This window comes from Clavelina lepadiformis, chromosome 7 (genome assembly GCF_947623445.1).
Source record: "Clavelina lepadiformis chromosome 7, kaClaLepa1.1, whole genome shotgun sequence".
NCBI lineage: Eukaryota > Metazoa > Chordata > Ascidiacea > Aplousobranchia > Clavelinidae > Clavelina > Clavelina lepadiformis.
In genome coordinates, this window is record NC_135246.1 from 11,820,146 (window position 1) to 11,839,125 (window position 18,980).

General features: G+C 37.2%; 3 protein-coding genes and 1 long non-coding RNA gene across 5 annotated transcripts; 1 reads left to right on the plus strand and 3 right to left on the minus strand.

Moving 5' to 3' along the window:
• Positions 1-41: 41 nt before the first annotated feature.
• LOC143464479 (formimidoyltransferase-cyclodeaminase-like) lies at positions 42-4,448 on the minus strand. The gene is made up of 12 exons (XM_076962259.1): positions 4,250-4,448; positions 3,604-3,787; positions 2,973-3,101; positions 2,154-2,248; positions 1,893-2,066; positions 1,636-1,773; positions 1,330-1,523; positions 1,039-1,159; positions 756-961; positions 537-675; positions 348-443; positions 42-238 (listed from the first exon to the last, which is right to left on the minus strand). The coding sequence occupies exons 1-12, from the start codon at positions 4,301-4,303 to the stop codon at positions 152-154; spliced, it is 1,617 nt and encodes a 538-aa protein (XP_076818374.1). The 5' UTR covers positions 4,304-4,448; the 3' UTR covers positions 42-151.
• Positions 4,449-5,812: 1,364 nt separating this feature from the next.
• LOC143464480 (cornifelin homolog B-like) lies at positions 5,813-8,095 on the minus strand. Of its 2 annotated transcripts, none has more exons than XM_076962261.1 (4): positions 7,980-8,095; positions 7,491-7,640; positions 6,882-7,021; positions 5,813-6,034 (listed from the first exon to the last, which is right to left on the minus strand). In XM_076962261.1, exons 1-4 carry the CDS (start codon positions 8,038-8,040, stop codon positions 5,939-5,941), a joined length of 447 nt encoding a protein of 148 aa, XP_076818376.1. In that variant the 5' UTR covers positions 8,041-8,095; the 3' UTR covers positions 5,813-5,938. The 2 variants fall into 2 exon arrangements, with proteins under 2 accessions (XP_076818376.1, XP_076818375.1); XM_076962260.1 differs by having other exon boundaries at positions 7,965-8,095.
• LOC143464481 (uncharacterized) lies at positions 6,899-7,790 on the plus strand. The gene is made up of 2 exons (XR_013118511.1): positions 6,899-7,036; positions 7,493-7,790. It is a non-coding gene; the product is annotated as an uncharacterized LOC143464481 (long non-coding RNA).
• A 419-nt stretch (positions 8,096-8,514) lies between the features above and the next one.
• LOC143464478 (uncharacterized) lies at positions 8,515-14,030 on the minus strand. The gene is made up of 15 exons (XM_076962258.1): positions 13,879-14,030; positions 12,932-13,204; positions 12,702-12,838; positions 12,453-12,544; positions 12,266-12,344; positions 12,079-12,173; positions 11,786-11,957; positions 11,461-11,555; positions 11,180-11,341; positions 10,800-11,010; positions 10,495-10,645; positions 10,232-10,391; positions 9,491-9,688; positions 9,217-9,334; positions 8,515-8,986 (listed from the first exon to the last, which is right to left on the minus strand). Exons 1-15 carry the CDS (start codon positions 13,936-13,938, stop codon positions 8,821-8,823), a joined length of 2,169 nt encoding a protein of 722 aa, XP_076818373.1. The 5' UTR covers positions 13,939-14,030; the 3' UTR covers positions 8,515-8,820.
• Between the last annotated feature and the right edge of the window lie 4,950 nt (positions 14,031-18,980).

Genomic DNA, 18,980 nt, shown 5'->3' on the forward strand with positions numbered 1-18,980 from the left:
CGTCACTTCGCATGCGGCGTATATAAGTAAATACTGACAGATTCGATTGTAAGCATTTTATTCCATATTTTTATTTATAAAACTTTCATCGTGCAATAGTAAGGTAGCTATAACGTGGCCGTAAGAACTTCCATTCCTTGCCGATTTTGTATTATTTTATTCGCTCTTTCAAAATGTTCAACACTTCAGCGCATTTGTCTTCTGCAAGTCGAACGGCAGCTTCCGCTTCGGTTCGAAGCTAGGAAATGATTATAATTTGTGAAAATGTTTCTCTAACATATGGACAAGCATTGAGTTAACACTTTTTTTATCGCACAACACTTTGTACATTTAAAACTATTTGTCACCTTTTCACGAAGATTCTCGTCGTTGATCTTAGGCAAATTTATCAAGACGTTTTGGTAAGCTCCCCAGACGCCAGTTTCCAAGCATTTGGCTCCCACCTTTTTGAAGAAATAGGATCACACATATCAGTCGGACAGTTGCATTATTTGTCAATTTTAAAACTTATAATTCGAGTGTTATTATATTGGTACCTGAATATCTGACAGACATTGCATATTGACAATAGCAGCTAACTCTCGAATAGAATCCCAGGCAGTATTTGCATTAGAAATGACTTGCATGGGAACTTTAATTGCCTCCAACATCCCTTCTTGTTTTGCTTCGTCTTTTCTACAGTTATAGGTACGGATTAAAATTTCCCTGATTGTTTTGATTTGCATGCAAGTCGTTACAAATAAACATTGTCGTGCCTTTTCGCCTCTTCTTCATTGATTGCTGGTAACTTCAAAGCTTTTATATATGAGTCAAAAGCGTTTGCGTCTCCATCTATCAGTGGAAGATTTTCCATCATTGATTTATACGTCGTTGGTATGTTTTGACGTGTCATGGTTTCAAATTCTTCCCATTTTTTTCTACCGTACGTCATCTGACCGGCCATAGTGCAAAGGGCAGCACCCTAAGCAAAAGCAATAATGATTACCTACGTATTATAGCAATAATAGCCTTTGTTTGTCACATGATTTTGAGCTTCACCATTGCGGCTACTGCAGCAGATACGCTTCCACCACCAGGAGTGGGCTTACGACTTGCAACTGATGTAATAAACTCGCTTAACGGAAGTGATGTCAGGGATGCATCTTTAGGAATCATGTATCTACAAAAAACGGCGACTAAAGGTTCAATTGTACGAGGTGTAAAATTAACCTATTATCATAAACGGCTAATAGGCTACACTGTAACCGCTTGGGGGATTAAATAATCTGCTTAATCTCTTTAGAAAATAACAGATTTTAGGTTCTTTCGTCAAACTATTCCAGCTCTTACTCAATGATCCTCTTTTCCGCATCGAAGTGGTTTAGTTGTGAAAGTCCAAGCTTGTGTGTGACAAGTTGAACCTTGGACTTTTCATCCAAAACAAACAGGTTATCTCTTTTTACGTAGAAATTAGCAGCATCGAGTATTTCTTGCAAAGGCACCAATCCTATGATTTCCGAACCAACCACGGGAAGGTTCAAGTCCTATATCAAAACCGGACATATTGGTATAGCACGGAGTATGCGGCATTGCCGAGTATGCCTTTTGTGAGGTATGATTTACGAGTGAACTATAACTTATACAATGAATTTTTACTTGGGCATCTTTGCAAACTTCTTCGTACACCTGGTGAATTTTAGTCGCTTGACAGTCGGTAATGTTGACCGAAACCTGGGCTAAATTATGTTCTTCCAGTCCCCAACCAATCGCTTGAACGCATTTTAGCCTTCCTCGCTGTAATATTTAAAGCACCGCATGCCAATTTCAGTGCGACCGTTCACACGGAAAATTGCACAATGCATGTTGTAATGTACTCGTTATAGAAATTTATTATAAGAACGTGAATCAGTTACCTGTGATGGACCTCTACCCGATTCCCTTATGTTTAAAGCAATCTTATGAGCCTGCTCCTTTGTTGAGATTAGATTGATGTTGTAAGCGATTAAAACATTGCGAGCTCCAACCGCGGTAGCGCCCCAATGCGGAACAAACGTAGTCGGTCCATAATCCGGTTTCCAAGCTGGTTCCTGCAAGATACCAGTCCTAATATTTTAATGAAACATTACAAACAATCATGTTTGAACAAAGAAAAAACAAAAAATCCATGATTTCACCTGGATCTTCGTCGGCAAGTTTTCGTATTCACCGGCTCTTATATTAGAAAGAACCTTCCTTCGGTCGGTAGTTGCAGAAAATCCATATAAATACACTGCAAGAATAGTCATGTGATAACTGTAAATTCCATACGAAGTATGCCGTATAATTTACACAGCCTATACGTGTTGGGTAACTACTATAATCCCATCGCCGAAGCTATGAAAGTATGACTCTGTGTGCGGCTATGACCACGGAAATCGTCACCAACTTCGAGTGGTGGAACGACTACAGTAAACGTGATTACTTCAGTTCAGGAGTGTCCAACTGTCCAACCCGTGCCCCACGGGCCACATTTGGCCCGCGGGAAGGTTCCGAATGGCCCGCTTACATTCCGAGAAATTGGCATTTACTGTCTTTTTACTAATTTCTGACAGCCATATGGAAAACTTACTTCGCATTGCTACATCGTCCATCTCACCAAGTATTGCCAAACTTGTTAGAGAAAAACAGTGCCAAACTTCACATTGAAATGTCGACGTGTAGTAGAAACTTTGTTGACTTTACTATATCTTCGTATGTTTATTGTTCTTATAATTGTAAAAGAGGATAATACGAGTTTCTAAGATTAGAATTTTGGTGTGAGGGTTTAATTAGAAATTAGCAGTAAACACTCAAGTGGCCCACGCAATCATTCGTAAATCACATGTGGCCCTTTGGCCAAAAAGGTTGGACACCCCTGCTTTAGTTCTTGTGGCGTTAACAATTCAATTTAATATCATTTGATTTGAAGAACAAAACCTCAAACAAAAATGATACAGAAAACAGCAAGTGCATACCCGGTATTAGAAGTTCTTTGGCAAGTCTGTCAGCACATTTTTCAGCACATTGGATACAATCTTCCATCGTCACTCCTCGGACAGGGATAAATGGACAGACATCCAATGCACCGAATCGTGGATGTTCTCCTACGCAAAGAAATTATCAGCTGTTCATATTATTTGAAAGCAACCTTTGAATCTTGGACGTATAACTTAAAAAAAAAAGATACGTTTACTGAATAACATAAAAGAAGATGCTTCGACAAAGCTTCAAAAGAAGGCTACAACAAAACAGTTACATAAGACTAATTGAGCTTGTATAAGAGGCAAACAGTAGTAGATTAATTTATACAAAGTGGCCATTTCACCGTATGAAGGTCACGAAGCCTGTTGTTAAAGATAGGCAGTTAAGTTAGAAGAATGGGTATGCAAAAAGATTATTTTATCTATTTAAGGATTTGTTGTAGTTAGATTTAGATTAGAAGGTAGATTTAGGTTAGGTTTAAGTTACTATGTTATAACATTTAAGTTAGGTTAACAAGGAACTGTGAAAAATAGCTTCGAACGCACAATTTTGTTCGGAAAAATAGTGGCAGGCTAATTTATAATAGGTGCTTTACAGTGAAAAAAGGTTGTATAAGTAGTATACCCTTGTGCTTGACCATGTCTATAAGCTTGTATGCAACATGCGCGGCATTGATGGCACCTTCGACAACCGCGCTTGGGTTTCCAACAAATGTGTAAACAGTACGGTTGGTTGATTCGCCGGGTTCAAAGTTCAGTAGGTTGCATCCACTCGTATTTCGAATGCTGCTTGCTATTGCTTCAATCACCTTTGCATAAACAGCACCACTATCTCATTACAAAGAAATACACTGTTGTTCTCTACCTATCATCTCAACAGCTAATCCATTTTGAATTGGCTATTTCAACGTATGTAGGTCACGCAGCCTGTTGCTAAAGACAGGCGGATAGGTTGGGTATGCAAAAAGTTGATTTTAGCTATTTAAGGTTTTATTGGAGTTAGATGTTGATTAGAAGATAAATTTAGGTTAGGTTCAAGTTTCTATGTTATAACATTTAAGTAAGGTTAATAAGAAACTGTGAAAAATAGCTTCGAGCGTACGATTTTTACCGGTGAAATAGTAGCAGCCATTAAATTAGTGTACAATACACTGTTGTATTGGAGTTAAATTGTACAGTGTACGTATATTGTATAGTGCTGCGTTCATTGTACTAAAACGTTCGCTAATAATGTTGATTATACTTCTATAATACACAAATAGTATTTTTACCTGCGTATTGCATCCTTCAGAAAAGTTTGGTACACATTCCACCAGCTTCGACATCTTTTCGAATTAAACACACAGCTTGCGCAGAACGAATGATTATATACGGTAATGTTGTTTGCTTTGCTCTGGCCTAAGCAGGTGTTACAACAACTACGTCAGTGGAAGGTGTGACTATACCGTGCCAATAAGATCACGTAGTGCACGAAACTAACGATCTGAAAGAGGCAAGTGGTTATGGTTATTATTAATGCCTGAAGGCTTTGCCATTCGCTATGTAATCGTGGATAGTGAACGTTTAAGCAGAAACCTGAGGAGCACTAGTACATCGTTTATGAAAAGCTGCCACTGTTTCAGCGGAAAAATTGTGCGTTCAAAGCTATTTTTCAAAGTTTTTTTTTAATCTAAATTAAATATTATAACACAGTAACCTAAACTTAACCTAAATCTACCTTCTAATCTAAATCTAACTCCAATAAAATCTTAAATAGCTAAAATCAACTTTGAGCATGGCCTATCTCTTATCCTAACCGCCTATCTTTAACATCAGGCTGCGTGACCAACAAACGTTGAAATATCCACTAACTTCATGAATCGTGTTATTTCCTGCACGTGCCTTCAACAACGCGCTTCATGCTTCATAATTCCTTCAATGCCGTTTGAGATAAGTTGCTGTTGCTTCCAGAGGCAGTGCGCATGCATCAACAGCAGCTTACTCCAAAGATATTTCTGCATTTCCGTTAATTGTTGCGATTAGCTTACAAAGGGAGTAGTATGCAATCGCAGTTTTAACTGAGAACATGTTAAAATTTTCTCGTGACGTTATCAATTGCAGCCTGCTGTTTTTGAGTAACACCCTGCAATTGGTGACGTCAAGTAGTTTCTTAGTAATTTAGACAGAGACAGGGTCGTATTATATTGTTTATTTTCCGTCATTGTTTGTAGGAGAACGAAAAATAATATGCTAGCCAGTATAGCCTTGTAACGAACAGTGGGTATATAGCACCTGAACTTGAGCGTTTGACCCACTTCGCTACAATAAGTAGTTGTTGAAATGTTTATTGCGGTTGATGATATATGAGTCTCATAAGGTCGTTGTCCGCTTTTCTCACCCTCAGACTTAATTGTTCACCTAAACGGCTTATTGTCTTGTGAAGATGACAACAAAGTTGTCTAACTTGACACTGAACTTCTTCAAATTGAATTCAGCAATGGTTACACAGGAATGACAACTGTATATACTGATTATATTGAAACTTCTTTGAACTAATACATTTGAACAGAACATTGACACAGCAACAGCATAAAGACGTCCATGTTACAGTTATTTTCTTAGTAGACTGTATGCATTGAACAACTGTGTATATTAAACGCAGGATAGGCAGGCACGACATTTATGTCACGACTTAAAACAGAAAACAGGAAGTTATCGATACGCAATGTTATGCTTCGCAAAGCAGATTTCCGAAAACAAGAAATCTACACTGTATTCGATCTGTATACTATAATATGCCCTTATTATCACAAAGTCAAATCCACGCCTAAAATGACTGTAATGACTGACTGACCCATAGCAAATAGAGTTTATTCGCAAAATTATTTGAAATCAATGGCAAGCAACACAGAGGTTTGTAGGCAAATGATATTAGTACATGAAAATTAATGACATTTTGCAACAAAAAATCATTCTTAATTTTAAACATATCCCTTGTGGTTGAGCTCCCTGGCCATTTGACAAAGAGTCAACTGTTGACAGAAGGACATGCATATGCAATCATCACAAATCGTTCCCTGTTTAATAAGCGAATACCTAAGCTAAACGTTCACTAATAGTTGCAAACAAGACTACAAAACTAGTTAGGCCTGCAGACACGGAGCTAATTCCATTTCATATGGCAAGACGTTCCCCGCTCTACAAGTAGAAAATGAGAACACGGTATAGTGTAATTACTAGGGCAACCAGTTTTTTGACCTAAAAATTTTAAATTTTGACCTTAAAATTTGTAAATTTTGACCTCATTTTGACCTAAAAAGTTTAAATATTGACCTTATTTTGACCTAAAAAGTTTAAATTTTGACCTTATTTTGACCTAAAACGTTTAAATTTTGACCTCATTTTGAAAAACGCTATACTGATAGTCTCTACACTGTCTACAACAACTTTCTAATCTAAAGCTGCATTTAAAAATGACAAAATGCTTTTCTAGTGTTGACTTTTTTTTCGTTTCTGCGTATTAAGATTGACAACTTGCAGTTTCAAATGCAATGCCGTCACATCGTGACGTCACCAAACGCGCTGAAAAGCCTTCCCTCTCTTTGTGGCTTTGGTTCTAAGTAAAATTTGCGGGACTGGAATTGTTTGCGGTACAAGAAAAGAGAAAAACGGAAGAATAATATTACAAAATGGTTACAAAATTACAAGTTTAATAGATTTTGACCTAAAAAAAAGACCTAACGAAACAATTTGACCGTATTTTGACCTAACGTAACATTTTGACTTTATCTGACCTAATAACTTCTATACCACACGTCGTACAAAGCTGAAACTTGTTTTGTGCTTGTTTCATAGCATTCTGAGCAGGTAAAAAAAAATTGACCATATTGACTTTTGGTTGCCCTAGTAATTACTTATATTTACCCGTATTTTATTGTCAGCTCTGATCTTCGTTCTAAGGGCAACCAGCGTCGCTGGACCAAACCAACCCAAGCAACAAGTTTCATTATATCTAGCAGCAATCCAACAGCCCAAACATTGCGGACAAAAGAAACCTAGGCAGCCTGTAATGGTTTCATGTAAGTCCCATATATACTCAGTATGTCAACTACAAAACAGTCTACAGCAGTGTTTCTTAACGCACCGGTGGGGCCGGGCAAAATTTTGGTGAAATGTGTGAATTCAAATTTAACGAAGAAATATGTAATAACTTTTTGCAACTTTCACTTTGAAATTGAGTGAGAATGCATCTGCATCTGTTCAATAGCGTACTAAGGAAGAGGGCAATCGACAATTGGCCGCCCCTTGCCTTAAACGCAATCCTAAATACGTAACTGATGGTGGGGCGTACAATTTTTTGAAAACAAAAGTGGGGCCTGTGGCAAAAAATCTAAAGAAACACTGTTCTGCAGTATATAGTGACCAAAATTGATCTACTAAAAACTCGTTATGTTTGATGTTGTTTCGAACTTTTGGGATGAACAATACATTTAAATTGACTTAACTGTATTAATTAAATACACGCAAACTTACAGCTTGGCAAATCTTGAAAACAATCGAACATGGATGTAGACCACTGCGGGTTGGCAGCCAAATCGGTTTTCGTTTGAACGATCTGATTGTTGTTCACTATTATCGGAGGCTGGTTGTTAGACGGCTGTGCCACTATGACGTTAGGTGGAGCTAGAGGTCAAAATTAAAAATCTATTAAAATTATTCTATCGATATTCTTGTTTTACCATCAACAGACCATCTGCACCCTTCGAAAATGCAGATTCAATTGCAACGATCATTTGCGTTCAATCTGTTCAAAATAAACTTGCTTCTGTAATATTTTACGGTATCGTCATACCCGGTTCAAATAGCACAATTGATATAGCCTGTGTGTAAACCTTAAAAACAAAAACCTGTTTGTTTTAACTCCGGGCAAACGCATTCTACATAAATTTCATATTCATTTTTAAGTTTGCACATTTGTCGAAATGTTAGCTTATTTGTAGTAATTACCTAACGTTTGCATACCAGCGCTATAAATCGGACGAGCATGAGGATTTATTTCGTAATGCTGTGGTGGATAGTTCATAATAAACAGAAGAAAATTTTTTTATATATTATCCGATAAATCTGCAAAAAAATCTAAACAAATACAGGAACTTTCTATTAGAATCATGTTAAAGTTATGTCTGATATATAATTTTTTAACAATGGTTTATAAAACGAATAACAAGATCCCTAACGCCTTGTGCGTACCTTTTACATTACTGTGACTTTGTGGGTTTTATAGGCTGTCTCATATATAACTCAAATACGTCATGTCTAAATAATCTAAACAGCTTGCGCTATCACTGGAATGGACTCCATTAACAATAACGACCACAACCATTTGTGGTCTTTCCTCGTATACCCTGCCTTTGAAATTGACTTACACACATGACTAGGCCAAAAGGTACAGTTAACAAATAAGTTTCTTGATGTTTCGTTTTCCTCGAACTGGTAATACAAATGAGATTTTCGGCGTTGATTGTAATCTACTTTGTTAAAAGAAGATCGTCCAACATTTGTATTTTAATTTTATTGGTTTTAAATTACAGAGGGCTGAAACACGTGCGATTATATTGCAAATTGGGCTAATGCATATAATAAATCAACTAAAGAAAACCAGCAAAAAATGCGTATCTGTGCTTAAGGTAAAGCTAATGACAGGCAAGGTAGCCGTTTGCAATACCAATCAACCTTACCCCCAAAAGGGTATCATAGACATCTATTCTTGGAATAGATCAGCAAAGCATTATGGCTTGATAGCAGCCTACAGTGATTTAGATGAAACGTTAATAAAATAATGAAAATAACCACGAAAAATAATTTAAGTGCATATGGCGCCGATACGACGGTCACTGCCTCTGGGTGTATAGATGCATTCGCATGATCTTTCACCCTGGCATTCTCCACTCCAAATGACTGCGCCTAAAGTCGGAGGCCTCTTGCAGGCTACAAGGCAGCCGCCTGACCCGGTGCACAGTGGTCGACCACTGCAGGATAAACAAACAACATTTAAGAATCTGCGACGCATCATACGGTAAAACAAGTTAAACCTAAAAAGTAACCGAAATATAGGTAGAATTTAAAATTACAGAGCAAGTAGAGATACTGTTGAATAAACAGTTTAAATAAAATCTGAAACCAGTATAATGCGTTTTCCTTGTTTTCGAAACATATCAGTTGATGTTTTTATATAAATCGGTGTTTCAACTAAACCTACCCGAAAACTCCAGCTTTGTCGTCCCTCGAGCAACCGCACCTCATAGTATTACCGAACCCCATGCAACGATTTTGCTCGTTGTTGTACACGGAGCATGTTGATGATGATAGACAAGTTCCTGTGAAAAGGATAACAACATTGACTCTATCAGTAAAATTTAAAAGTATCGCGTAGGAATAAAGCTTGCATTGCAAAATCCAATATTAACTTTAACAATTAATAAGCTTCTATTTATAGTGTAAGATTTGGGTACGGTGGAAAATGTAAAGTTTACCTTGCTTGCGTCTTGGCACATTTCGGTTGTAAATTTGTTTTGTTTGGGTTTGCGTGGGGTAATGGATGTTACCGGAAGGAGCGTAGTGCGCTACCGTGTAAGTTGTTTGGTATTCCCACCCATGCCTGTTAATAGTTTTCACCGCCACGGAGCAGCCCAGGTGGCTGGAGTCCTTCCATAACATTTGCGTGTAATGTCCTAAAGAGGCAAAATATCACGTATTATATGAGCTATCTTTTTAACCTTTATAGGCTACGTGGCACATTATAACATATGACTCCTTAGTCCTTAGATGCTTTTAACGATATCTGAGCTAAACATTATAATTTGTTTATCGTTTTCATGCAAATAAAACCATACTAACGTTATGAATGCAGTTTTTTCTGCAGGCCGGTAGACCAAGAGCTACATTCCCGAAAGAGCTTATTTTGTCTTCGTTTAAATGGTAATTAATGCAAATTTCCAAATTAGAAGGTTTCGAAAATTAGGCAGATGAACCAATGCAGACGTGTAATGGTAAATCGAAATGGGACACTGCTGCGTGCGAATGGTACTTTGAGATTTAATTTTACCGATCACATCAAACGATCTTTTGTCATACGGATTATAACAAAGATATTCCACTTAAATAACAACCTTTCACGAAGACAATTATAATAACCGCGTTTCGAAGTGGAAATATCGACCTGAGAAAAAGGCGACGGCTATTCAATGATATTCCGAATGCTTTTTTTGACTTACCAACTGGTTTACCGGGAGCACTGTACGTAGGATTATTTGCCTTGTAATCGAAAATCTCTGCGTACCACCTGAGAACCGATTCCTTGGCCGGGCTGCCATCAATGGAGAAATCCCAAGCAATATTTTCACCGACACCTCTACCTCTGTATTTCGTTCCCCTCTACAAAGAAAAATTTCATATAGAAACTCTCCTGACAGCAAAGAAATATTTGTCGCCTAACTGACGTCTAAAGACAGATGAAGAATATGAGATAGATACTTACACTTGAATGTGGCCATGATGGTGTCCTTTGCACACCAGGTTTGACATCATAGGGATGGTTAGGAGCAGCATCGACCAGGAAATCGGCCCATTTCTTCGACGTTTTTACCAGAGATGGATCCCATTGTAATGCCGGAACACCATGGATAGCTCTGAGAAGCAAATTAAGCCTAATTAACATTTAATTAAAATGGCGGTAATTGGTGTTAAATATGCTTTATGAGACTCTGTTAATCAAATCATTAACATTATCGTCTTGTATATGCTTTCCCTTTAAAACGAAAAAGAAACAGCAGGATCATTTACCTGTAAAAGTTGTGGTATGTGAGACATTCGCGATGGAATTCTGATGTTGGTCCACCTTGGACAGGCCTTCTGGTTGTTGTGGGTAGGAAAGGTTTCACAGGACGTGGGGTTGGACCAACTGGTAACGCACGACCGGTTGGCCGGACTGTGGGCCTAGTCGCTGAGACGACAGGTCTTTTAGTAGTCTCGGCTGGTTGTCTGGTCGATGGGTCTTTGCGAAGAAGATAAAGTTCATTTATGATTAAGCCAATTAATTTAAAATTTAAGTTATCAAAAAGTTTATTAATAGCCTAAATAAAATAAAAAATTAAAAACAATGACCATAAAATACGATAGTTATCACTTATCAGGAAAGGAATTAATAAAGATATTAGGCTTACTTGGCGCAAAAAAATTCCACACAGGTCGTTCGTATCCGCAGCATGGTGTACCTTTAAAAACACGAGATGTCCATGGCCCCCGACCTCGGCCACCAACGAAAAGAAGTTGAGTGTTTGGCTGAGCACTTTCAGCCGCGTACAGTTTCATGTATTGCACCCATCCTATTCAAATCGCGTAGTCTATTAGCTACATTTAGTATGAGTATAACCTGCAACTAAGATCTACATACGTACATAACGAAATAAGTTTGCAGGAAAAGCTAAGAAAATTAAATTCTTACTTCCTGGACATGGATTTTTGTTGATCATAAATTTCTCAGTGTTGCGGTATTTTGCTTTGCAGAAGTAAATGGCTAAATTGAACTTGCTGGTTGGTCTGCAAAAAAGAGTTCGACACTTGTTAACTTATAGCCTCCAGACATGAACAAAAAAATGTTATGTTGTTAGTAGGCCTATACGCTGATAAGTTGATCCATAATAATCCGTAAACAGCGGTATCTCAATACACGGCTGTATGGGAAATACCTCAAAATCAAAATATGATTTGCAGAAAACGGTTATAATCTTTAACGTTTTTTGTTTTATCACATCCCTTGTAATACATACCTTGCATAAAGGTAAAACGACCGCACTTCGCCAGGGCGTGAACTTTGCGATGTCAACCTCCATGATTGTGTAAGAGCTTTTGACGTAGAAAACTTGTACAAGTAAGGCTGAGATGAGGAGATAACGTAAAATTGAACGTAGATTTGTCGCATATTCCGATTAGGAGTTGGAACTGCAGAAAACAACAACACCAAGATCACTATCAGCTGGAAATTTTGCCATTGGGAATGTGGTTATGTAGCGTTCAAAGCAACACCTGAAAACAGCATTGCAAAGAAACCAAAAAGTTTTACCTGGAGGTGCCCGAGTGCTTGGAACGGTCGTTGTAACTACTTTTGTTTTGGTTTCGCACCATCCGCAAGTCTGTGGGCAGTGACGACTCATGAAGCTGAATTTGTAAAAAAAATATTGTTGAATTCTATGTTGTTTACAAGGAGTAGCGTTTAGAAACCGATGATTCATTTGTCATGAATGTCTCACCCTTTGTAACTAGATCTATCGCTACAGGCTCCTTGAAAGTCGCGAAGAACTTGACATGTTGGTAGATCGTCAACACATTCTATATACAAAGAACTTCGTTTAAGCTTTCAGTCCACTGATGTTTCGTTGCTTGGTGTTATGCAGACATGCAAAGGTGGAATGGCGTAATAATCTACAAGTATTTAACCTTCGCAATAATTCCAGCTGCATTCCCTTGTTTGTATTTGAATATAACGAGATGTCGAAACTCGTTCGCGAGTTTGTAATCCGATCGATTGCCTGAATAAAGCAAAACAAAAATTAAATCGTCCGACCAACACTGTGTATACGTGCTATTGCATACGACTATACTTAATAAAACGTGATCGATGTTATGCTGCGCAAGCCAGCGTATTTTGTTTCAATAAAGTTGCAAAAGGCGGTTTGTGTGATTTACCTGCAACAACTGAACTCTCCCCAGTCAGCAGAAGCCACCCCTTGCTTTTTCAAAGAGCTTGACATTACATTTGCTGGAGGTTTGTAATCATCACGTGGAATGATCATCTTTTTTGATTTCTTCATAGTCTCAGCAGGCTGCAAGTGATTGTGTGTAAATCATTTATTTGTGGATATGGAATTAAGGCATAATCAAAAGCAACAATAATGTAGGCCCCTATATGTTTATACCTGGCTTGTTAGCTCGACATATTCGATGGATTCGTTTAAATCGTCAGCATCTTCTTCTCCAGCAGGTAGCATGAACTGTTTCGCATTCCGCGAAGCGAGGCGTGTTTGTAATCTTTGCTCTCTTAGCCGTTGTCGGATCAATTTCTGCTGTTCCATGATCTGTTGCAGCTGATTTTGAATCTGCTCTCTTTCTGGAGTCATTGGTAGCGGTGGGCCCTGAAACCTTTGCTGCAACGCCCGTAACATTTCTCGCTCGTCCAGGGGAATGATGGGCTGCAAGTATAAATATCGGCTTAGGTAACCATCTTTTATTTTGAGGTATTACATGTCAAAAATCCATCCACAATATCTGTTTCAAATGGAAGTATTTAAACTAATTTTAATTCATCGACTTTCTCTGTCAAAAGAGGATGTAATGAAATACGATTTCTGGGCTGGGTGTGCTTAATTCCAGGTTACGTTTGTTAAAATAGTAGCTTTAAAGAAATTAGCCGGATAGGCATCCGCATTTATGAATATTAATTAATGTGCGAAAACGAGTATAAAAATATAAATTTATTCTTGCTGTATAACTCCTGTATAAGTAATACAAGGACGGGCATTGATCGAAAACAACAAAGCGTGAGAATTCTTACTGATTGCCTACTTTGCATAAAAAAGGGTAATATTTTGGCATCGTGCGACATGTTTCAAGTAAATGTTTAATTAACAGTTTAGATGCTATTTTCCAGCAATTAAGACGCATTTACCATAAACGAATAACCATTTAACGGCAATATGTATCTTTCCCATCTATATTAAGTAAAGGCGTGACGAAATATTTATTACAGTATTTGAAGTGGTTCGGCCAGCTACACACATTAGTGGTTCATCATGCCTTTAATTAAAAGTTCATGGCATTTACATTATAAATTTATGGTCATTTGCGTGAAGGAAAACTGACTTACCAAGTTTCCCACCGTCATGTGCAATGTTGCAAATAAAACGCACAGCGTTCTAAATATCATGGTCGTTGTAGTAGCTTCGATTTTTAAAACAAATTATGCAAATTCAGCAACATTAAAAAATAAATATAATTCTAAAAGAAACAAATTATTTTATTAAAGCATTTTGAACTGTCTGAATTTAAAACATAATACAAACTTTGTTCTTAAAGACCAAGGTTATACCTTCTTACCGATACATAGACGACCTGACTAAATATATTCTGATCGTCAATTTTTCTTTCACAGTCTTAGCAGCCTACTCGGACAAACAGCCTAGTAAAAGGGTTTGCCGCTCTAAGCCAAAGGCAAGTGAAGCTAACGTTTGCGACGCCACTTTATATACTGTATCGTAGACCAGCGCTTTTTTCTCATCGTGATGCTTGTAGTCATCCGCTTCCTGCTTTGTCAAAGCAGCCAAGATTTGCATCCTTCGAAAAATTTCTGATATGATAACTGCGCTTCAAAGCCCGCCAATATATAGACATATATTGTTGCGCACATTGCTGTTTTGAAATATATCTACCGATAAGCAGAAAACTTGTTACTTTCTTATATAAAAGGGAAAATAATCATCTCTCTTTAGCTTGTAAAACTTTAACTGTCCATGAAAATTTTAAGACGTGACATTTTACCCTTTCAAAAGACCCTTTTGCATAGTCTTTTCTCACGAATAGCTGTAGCCTATATGCATTAAGTTACAGGATAGCATAAATGGTCTGCACGAGCAGTTAAAGAGTGCAATTACGTCATTATATGCAACTTCAGCCTTCGGCGAAGGTTGTCAACTATTGACAGACCAGAGACAAGAAAATGACAAGAATAATCCGTTTTTGGGCGGGTCGCATTTTTTAATGATAAGTCATGGGAAAAAGCCTGACTTTTTCAAACTAACCAAATCCTTTTTAGCAGCATTAAAAAGCCCTTAAAAAACGGTTACACTTTTATCTGTATCTGCCCAGTCATACTTGCCGTGATTCAGTGGGAAAATTTTGTTATCATGTGTTAAAACATCATGCAAAGTGTTAAGATGTTATCAAAATCTTTGTGTAAAACTAATTTTTGATATGGCAGAAAACAATTCTTGTTGCATCGGGTTTATCTGATAGACGCAAAGCTGTCATCAGCAAATCATTTTCAATAACAACAACATTGCAAAGTCAAGGAGAGTCTTCTGGTAATTTACCGCGCCTCGTCTTGAACCGCAATCTGCTCTACCCAATATTGGTTTACAACCGGTCTACTTTTTTGGCGAAAAATTTTCTCGGTTTTTAGCCTTGGTTTCTGGTGCTCGTGCTCGGTGCTTTGTCTGTTTCCGGCTTTAACAGCGTCAAATACGGACAAATACATGTCGTCTTCCGATGCACGCAAAGCACGAATTTTTATTATCCCTGTTTATTTGCTTTAATCTGTTCATAGTTTGACTCGTTTTGTTTCCTGGGCAGAAGATAGGACGAAAGTATAGACAAGGGTAAAAATTTTTGGACAGATTCATAGCCATTACGGTCGCAGGTGACATAGAGTCAAGTAAGAAAATATTTCTCCAGACGCTGTTTGTTATCGGTTCATACAACCAGAATGGAAAAATGCGTCAGCTTTGACGTCATTAAGGAATAATTTTCAACGTGTATCATAGAAATTTTGATAAACAAAGCAACGTTGCTTAAAAACATGAAGCATTTGTGTTCAGTTAGATTCACGTATCTTCAGTTTATAGTTCATTTATTAGGATTTTCACACGACAAAAAATCCCTTCACTGACGTTTCACCTTTGGTCAAACAGTTTCGCTAAAGCTTTAGAGTTTCCGTCTTTACTTTATTTGTTGCGGTCGACCGACGACTACGTCATATTGTTTGTGTCGCTCTTTATGTTACCAGCACAAAAGTTTTCCACGACAAGAGAAGAAATATTACTATAAGCCCTCATACGCTATTTAAGGTGAATGACATTAAGGTTCAATGTATTACGTGATTAAACGTGCATACAATGATAATGCTTATAGGTAGTACAACTTTTCGGAGCAAGAATCGGTAGTTTACGCAAAAGTCACAAGATATATTTTTTCAAGACAATCATTAGGTAGGAAAAAGTTCATTCTATGACAACTGGCAAAAATTTCATCGTACCGTTATAACTTAATCGAGGTAATTTGTTGCTTCATAAGTGGACACCTGTACACTTACATTCGATCGTATATATGAGCCAAACATTGGGAAACACTTTGCTTGAAAATAAATCTGTTTACGAGTTCGAAAGCTAATTTTACACTCAGACGTATTAAGCATACGCTTTAAGATCATGAACAATAAGTCCAGGTTATTCTTATAATTATCTGCGCCATATCGGGAGAACCTGGTATTCTATAGTGGCTTCCAAAACACGACATTAGTTTTCGATAAACAGCTTATAGAAAGTTGTAATTGCCATTTAGTAAAAACTATACTCTACAAGAATTCCATAATGGGAGAAAATCATGACATCACATATTTATTTTAACTTACAAACAATTTTATACCAGTACCGTATACGGGCAAAAAGTTTGACGTGATTCTTTTCCTCCATAAAGTTAGTCAGCATTTAAAATTTTTGAAATCTTATTCTTAAGTTAATGAAAGAAAGGGACAAGGTTCAACTTTTTGAGTTCGTCCTACCCTACAGGAAACTGTAGCAAGTGTATGGTGATGTCAGTGATAACGTCATGCCGTTTGACTTCGTAGCATAATAACTATATTGGTTAGAAGAGGCTCAACGTACAGGTCGCTATACTCATTGTGATGCACCCGAAACAAGTCACGATCAGAAGAGAATCACTATGAGGTGAATAATGTTACACTAACAGCAAAGGTTTAACACAAGTAATTAAAAATAGCCGTAGATTGTAGAATATGTAGGAAAATACGTGACATATTTTACCTCCCCTGCGCTAAATGTTACGGGCAGGGTATAAATCTCGTACTTGGTACATATGCAGAAGAGATGGCCGTTGAATTTCTCTGAAATGAAGCTGAGCTTGATAAGCAAATATGGACAAAATATTCAAAGACCAACCTATTGCCTGAAAATCCCCAACAGCGTTTTAAACATGCCATAAGCCTTGCATTTTTCATAAACTTGGTTCGTTGTATGGTCATTTTAATATCCTTTACATAATAATATCCTTCATATAAAAGCGATGGCTTTGTATGAGTGACCTTTCATATGTTGAACTGCTAAAAATAAAGATCAACCGATCCACAGATCACACAAAGGACTGAGGTTCACAACAATGGTTCAGTTTGTTCAAAGTTGTTCCGATATACCATAAGACGAATTTGAAAACATAATTATTTTCCTACTGAATAAGGTTATCAAAGGTTTCAAGTGCCAAAAGCTGTAGTTGTGTTTATTTATATATACCCACGATGTCGATAGCCCCCAGTCTTGGACTAATCGACTTTTTTTTGACAAGCAAAACTTGTTATTCTGTTGTGTTACAAAATCTGCCCTTGTATACTTCGGATTGTGGTTGTATAACTTAATTACTAACAAACATAAAAAATGTTTCGTGGAATGCTTGAACTAATAATTTATCGTAACATAAATGCTTTATATCGCTTATACTTTCAAACTTATTATCAACACCTTGAACAAGATGTGATAGTGATATATCGCAGCTGCGATCAAAATGATAGATTGTATAAAATGCTATGGCAACCGAACAATGATGACACGTTCAACTTTTTTGAAGCAATTCAAGCTGGGCAGTAATGGGGCGCATGAATTGAAAGATCGAGTTAAGATTGAAAATTGTCACAATCAAATTTTGCATAATGGTCGGGAAATTTTTCTAAAGTGGATAAGGTTTTCGAAGAAGCTGTTTTAAAAGTAAATTGTGTGTTTTAAGCAGAATGTTGATATAAAGATACAATAACCGCCTGTGCATTACTCATTTGATCTTATCACAAATAGATAAAGCAAGATTTTCTGTGATATACACATGCCCATCCCATGAAACTCAATGGGTTTTTCCAAGATTAAAATTTTGATTTATCTGCGGTCAAAGACATTTTTAATTAAATATTTTAAGATGAAAATCGCTAACCGAGTTAAAGCGGAAATATTAACAAAAAATTGTTGCATGATCAGTTTTGATTGTAAAGAGCAGAAAAATAAACATCGGTCTCGTTAAGTAAAATTTTCTGGTCACTACTACATTGGTTAAGACCGTTAAGTCATATGAATGACTCGTGAAGTTCATTGGCGTAACAGCGATCAAATTTGGTTGCATAATCTTTCCTATAAAATTATCTAATAAATGTCTAATACAATGGTGAAATACAAGCTGGTGTTCATATTGCCCGTTCCTGGACCATATATGACGCGAGGGCATATATGGGCTGTCCAATAGAGGGACCTATAAGATTTATTTACCTTAAAAATGACGACTTTGGCACTATGCTAGCAATAATCTGACTACAAACACTGAGATACAGATCCTCCCGTAAACCTAACCGCATTAGATAAGACAGTTTATAGTTATGACGAGTTTTGTGTGCCTTATACTTCAAACCACTGCCTAAAGCGTTTTACGCACAATGGATGGGTTGCCGATCACAATAAAACCGAATGTACGTGCATAGTCTAAATCTGACAGACTGGTCTTAAATAGCTGTCGTAAAATAAATTTTTTATTAAGATGTTTTGCGTAAGCGTTTGTCGAGAGAAAATCCTCAAATTATAAACTGTGGTCACAAAAATCAATACACTCGTCACTTTCTAAAAACTTTTACGTTTGTAAAAATGTAAACAGCAAACTGCAAAAAATCCGTGGCTTAACTTGAATTTTCCTATAAAGTGTATCAGTTGGCTTCTTTTACATTTCAGTGCGTTGGGTGGTTTGTTTGCAGTGATTATATATGGGTCGGTTTATATTGTATTGGCCTGTAATTAATTGCCCAGCAGCGCATCAACTGCACAGTTACGTTGCTTTGCTATTCATCCTATGTTGCCGGTTGTTGTTCTTAGGACATTTTGTTTAAGCACAAGTGCCCTCTTCAAAATTCGTTCATCCTGATGACATCCGCTG